Source organism: Gasterosteus aculeatus, chromosome 1 (genome assembly GCF_964276395.1).
Source record: "Gasterosteus aculeatus chromosome 1, fGasAcu3.hap1.1, whole genome shotgun sequence".
Classification (NCBI taxonomy): domain Eukaryota; kingdom Metazoa; phylum Chordata; class Actinopteri; order Perciformes; family Gasterosteidae; genus Gasterosteus; species Gasterosteus aculeatus.
In genome coordinates, this window is record NC_135688.1 from 21524092 (window position 1) to 21529830 (window position 5739).

General features: G+C 39.1%; 1 protein-coding gene across 1 annotated transcript; it reads right to left on the minus strand.

The window, feature by feature from the left end:
• Window positions 1–212: 212 nt before the first annotated feature.
• LOC144388797 (glucagon-like peptide 2 receptor) lies at window positions 213–5384 on the minus strand. Its single transcript, XM_078090866.1, has 9 exons — window positions 5340–5384; window positions 4303–4399; window positions 4124–4222; window positions 3594–3715; window positions 3378–3484; window positions 2566–2722; window positions 2151–2310; window positions 415–475; window positions 213–326 (listed from the first exon to the last, which is right to left on the minus strand). The coding sequence occupies exons 1-9, from the start codon at window positions 5382–5384 to the stop codon at window positions 245–247; spliced, it is 930 nt and encodes a 309-aa protein (XP_077946992.1). The 3' UTR covers window positions 213–244.
• Window positions 5385–5739: the final 355 nt, after the last annotated feature.

The window sequence follows — 5739 nt, forward strand, 5'->3', positions numbered from 1 at the left end:
ATCTGTAGTCTGTCAACGTCAACTGATCTGCTTTTAGCTTGGATAGCAGCAGCATCAGAATCTTAATCAATATGAAGAAAATTACCTGCAATACATATCACGGTTAGATTTAATAGAAATGTGTTATGATATCAGGCACCACTGAAACGAGACTTATAGGAACAAGATGTTGGATCTGTAACTAACGTGAACATAAGGTTGAATAAATGTACTGTGGTTCTCAGACAGGCTTACAAAGATTGGTTCACAAATCACTTACAAGCACTGAAAAAGTAATAGGGCCCCTTATTATCCACCAGAACCATTTGTTCACAATTGACCAGCATCTTAGAAATAAAAAGATTTTAAAAAGTCGATCAGTGAGACATTTTCTAATAATTTCTTGAATGTAGAAGAATGTAATGAAAAACTTACTCAGTGTTTTCATATAAAATCTTGACCACTGTCCATGGTGTTACAAACAAAATAGGTGTGCCTGAAAAGTAATAAAATAAGAATAAGGTGCAACATTTTAAATGCACTTAAACACATTTTCTCAAAAAACCTTCCTTTATGCTTTGCGTTCTTTGATGAGTTCATCCTAACTCATCAAATAATCGCAGATGGTCAGGTACCAGATGTGTGGATGCAACACACAGGGCTTTCAAGCAACTCTGACCTATAGTCTCCATTATTCAAAAGTCAAAGCAATCTACTAGTATAAAGGCAAAGACAGGGCCTCCACCAATAGGGTTGAGTACCGAGAACTGGTGCCATATTGGTATTCTATCCGATCAGTACCTACCATACCGAAACGCAACCCAGATTTTTAGGTTTTGGTACCTGAGCCAATTGAAAAACTTTATTTTACACTTGCAGAAGCTAACATAGCCCACCGCTTGTGTATATATAGTAGCTAGTTAGCTATCTACCTTTTATGTATTTTCATTTAAGTCAGTGTTTACCCGATCAGTTGCACTGAATCTGAAAAAACCCAAACAATACCCATCCCTATCCACCAAGGACACTGAGATTTTTGTCCTCTGTGTCCTTTTTGTTTTACGACATCCAAAGCTGCCCACTGCCAAAGCTGCTGACGGCAGTTGCCATTTTTTTAGACCTTTCATTTTTTGTAATAAGACAATATTAGACAATAAATTAAGGTAATTAGAGTATAACTGTATGCAGTTGGAATTGGTTTAATAATAACTCAGCTTATTGATTGTGTGTTATACTCAACTAAGGTTGTTTAGGCTAACAGCAATTGTTATACCATGTTTAAGGCAGTTGGCTGAAGGAATGCATAGTGAAAATGGATCTGATGAATTTGGCTTTTTAGAATGACGAGGAGGGTCTACAGTTCAAGGGGCTGTGGATTTCATCGCCTCTTTTAGCAGATGATGTGGTCCAACTCTCACTACAGCGGTTCGCAGCCGAGTGTGAAGTGGTTGGGATGAGGTTTAGTACCTCTAAATCTGTGGCCATGGTTCTCAGCAGGAAACCAAAGGATTGCCTACTCCGTGTAGGCCCCAAGTGAAGGAGTCTCGGGGGAAGCTCGGGGTCTTGTTCACGAGTGAGGGGACGATGGAGTGTGAGTTTGAATTAGAGAGAATTAGAGCAGCGGGGGCGGTATTGCACTCGATTTACCGCACGGTAACTCTCAATCTACTGTTCAATCTTCGTTCCTACCCTCACCTGTGGTCATAAAGGATGGATCATGACTGAAAGAACTAGGTCGGGGGTTCGTGACAATATAGGGCCGCAATTCTTCAGTAAAAAATTGGAATCTATTAAGCTTTGCAATTTTCTACATTTTAAGTTTAGCGTGGAAAGTATCGAAATGCTTCAATATAATCTTATAAACTAGGGATGTAAGTCGGCAAGTTAAGCCTACCTTTAAACGTGAATAAGAAGCATGTCTGTTATGTCTGTTGCATTCAGGGATAGTAAAGAATGGTCAACACAGAGTCACAATTTTTACAGGGATAACAATGATAACAATTGATACCTTTCTACATCGAGTCATAATTGATGATGATTAAATTGGAACGTAGAGTTGATTTCTCACCCATTTGGGTGTGACATGTCCAAAAGGTGAGATAAGATGGTCAGTGTATGAAGGTGAAGAGCCACTGACCAAACATTCACTGAGTGATATTAGGTTTAGTTACCCCATCCGAGCAGCATGTAGTTCTTCAGCAGATGTCTCTTGGTCAGCACAGCTGTGAAGAGCAGCGTACGGAGGAAAATGGCTTCCACCAAGAGCCAGAAGAAGTTACAGGCCACAAAGTATTCCATACACACTTTGGAAAATTTACATATCAACGCTATCTGTTGAACGAAATTGCAAATTAGTATGAAATGTTATGGTTAATTCAAACTGCTTTGGTTGATTAACAAGTGCTCTCGTGTACACATTTAAAAGGTTTCACAGCTAAAACCAAATCAGCCCGAGCAGATATGTGAATAATGATGAGGGTAATCAGGGTTTCAGGGGTTTTTGAAACTGCAAAGCCTTCTGAGACAAATTTCTCTTTTTGGGCTATACAAAATAAAATTAATTGAAAAATGACATATAATTTATACCGCAGAGATTGAATAGGAGTTCCATCCTGGATCGTCCTTGGGTAGCTTGGAATACATAATGTATAATACAATTTCCTTAGAGATGACAGCCAGGGCTCTCAGGATGAACGACACAAAGAGATTCATGTGTATGTAGTTCCTGGTACAGTGGAGCTTCCTTGTAGACAGAAACAGGAGTAATTTGGAAAAAGGCAACAATCAATACTTCCTGTGCAACTGTAAAAGCATTACTGAGGGCTTATTTCATGGTATAAGAGGGCGAAATGATCAATGTGCATGAAACAACATGGACCAGAAAGAATTTCCTGTTTTCACCACTTTGAAATAATGTTTTTAAAAGTGGGTGCCTTTTCAGGTTCGGACAATTAAGCAATGCATCAATAGATTAATTAAGAATGAAAACTACTTCTTGAATCAACTTTAACTTCAATCACTCATGGATGTACTAATTGCTTTTAAAATGTTAGAAAAGGCATGTTTTAATGATTTACCTTCTTACAACTCTAGAAAGGTAAATAAATGAACATGTTTAACAGGTTTGAAGTATAAACTATGCATTTTGGTGAGAAGCAATGAACATAACCTTTTATGAAATATTTACACCTTCAAATTCTCAAAATGATAAACGGAACAATTTTGGTTACCAAAATTTTAAATGGCAATCTAGAAAACGGATACAATGCAGAAACATTTCTTAGACTTTGGTAAGTAAATGTTATCATAACTAAGGCTAAGGCAAATCTTCCATCTCCATACAAATTAGATTATTTTCTTTGTTTCCATCAGAAACGCCTCTACTCCCTACTACTGACCTCAACATGCCCAACAGGAGAGTAGCAATAAAAAGAGAGGACAAGGACATGGAATAGCCGATGACAGATATAAGCCTGAGGGCTGTCTGGCGAAGCATTTCATCCTCCTTTACGTACACACATGCAAACACAAGAAAATGGATAAGTTACTAATATAGAGACAAAATGCTCCAAAATGTAAAGGGTATAGAAACCATGCATTTTACATTATCTCACCTTGTCTTTGAAATAATGGTCCTCCTTACATTCTGAGTCATCCCTCCAGGTCTCGGAGGAATTATCCTTCTTTCGCCATACACCATTCAATAAGCATTCTCTGTGTGCCCTCCTGGAGCCGTCTGTCGGTGATTTAAGGACACATTGAAAATATTTTCAAGGCTGGATACTATTTTTTTCAAGGCTGTATGGACCTTTGAGAAATTCCTTTGAAAGAGTCTGCTGTACTGAGATAAATTTCAATGTCAATGTACCAAAATATCCCAATTATTGCCAATGCAGGTATTTGTCCTAATTTGAAAGTAGTGGACTAATTAAAATGTTGATCTGATCTGACCCAAGATGTAATAATGAATAACCACAGTGGTTATGATTCATTAATTAGCATATATACCCATACCCATATTTCAGCAAAAGTACAATTAAAGTTTGTGTAGTGCAATTTATATATCTTCCTCCAAGTGTTGCTAATTTGACTTCATACATAAAAGGCCTTTTACTCAAGTAGTAAAACATAACATTGTCCTCACTGATCCATGGTAGGTAAGAAGGACAGGGGACAGACACATTCCCAGGAGATGAATGGGGCCAACACACAAATGTGTCAAACGTTCCTTTACAGTAGATTCCTGTAAAACAACAATAATCTAGTTATCACAAAGATAGTAAGAAGCAAGCTAATTAACAGTGAACTACTTTGCCGACTCACCATTTTCTGGTAGTGCCCTTGTTGCCAGAGTTATGTTACATTCCTCCCAGTATTTGGTCCGTTTCGCTATCAGACTTCCAAGCAGTGAGCCTGTTACCTGCATTAAAATATTTAAAAAATAAAATCAACTGCATAGTTATGATATAATATAATTAAACCCACTTTTATAATATACAGAATCTCCATTCCACGTGCAAGCCAAATATTACTTCAAATAAAGCTCTCCACACTATATAAATCATCTTTATTTCTTCAACAACTCAAAGAAACTAGAAAAACATATTTGATTAAATTAAATATACATATATTTTGTACAGCCCAAAATTCAAAAATCAAAAACTCGCGCTTTACAATCTGTACACATGTGGCATATGATTTTTTATCACCCGAATATTTACCCTGAATATTTTAGCAGACATTTGCCTACGCAGATGGGCCGGATCCGCCCTGGAGGTATAATAAAATCTGTAACAGATCTACAAAAATAGGTCTGCAGCGGGGCCCAGATGCACAGCAGGATGGTTCCGGAATAAATTTGCATCCAAGATCAGGGTCCCGTTCCTCGTACGTGGCTAACTGAGTTTGCCAGATAATTTTCGATAACATTACATTAATCAGGCTTTTCGGTTCTCCAAAGCAAGTTTTGCACAATCACCATAGCAACACATCCAAAAACTTGAACCTGCTCCGGCGCAGGCTCATTTGAGCCAGCTAGATTAGCTCACCACACCTCCGGAAAAAAGGGCAGCTCTCTTCCTCATTGATGTTATATTAGTTAAGGTTTTATAGAGAGGAAATTCATACTGTCTCTGTCTCATACTGTCTCACACACCGTCTCTCATACTGTCTCACACACAGTCTCTCATACAGTACATGTTTGTAGAATGTTGCGATGCAGAGAAGACCTGGAAAGCCGCTGCATGTTGTGCTCTTCGTAAAGTTTGGTTTGTTTATTTTGCGCTTAATAAACTTCTAGATGTTCCATGTTTCACTGCTTCAATTGATCGAATGACTGGTTATGAATAATACATACATACTGCCCATCTGCCCATACCAGTGGCGGGTGGTCCATAGAGGACCATGTGGCGTAGCCCCAGCTTGAGCCACAAAGAAAAAGATTTTACAAATAGTCAATATTTATGTTTTTGAAACATGCAATATACCCAGTAATATTTGCAAGTTGCCTTTAATGAGGCATGTGGTGTCGCATAGGAGGCAACTCCACATGGTCCTCACCAAACCCCAGGCCCTCGACCTGGTGATTAAGGTGAGGATCGAGGGGTTTGATTACGCCATGTTCGCCACATCGGACGATGGGAGGTGTTTCCGTTGCGGTGGAGAGGGACACCTGGCGAGGGGTTGCCCGGAGAGGAACCCCTCGTCCGCTCCGCTGGATGTGGGGGCGAGTGTGGGAGGCGGTGAGAGCCAGCCGGTCGG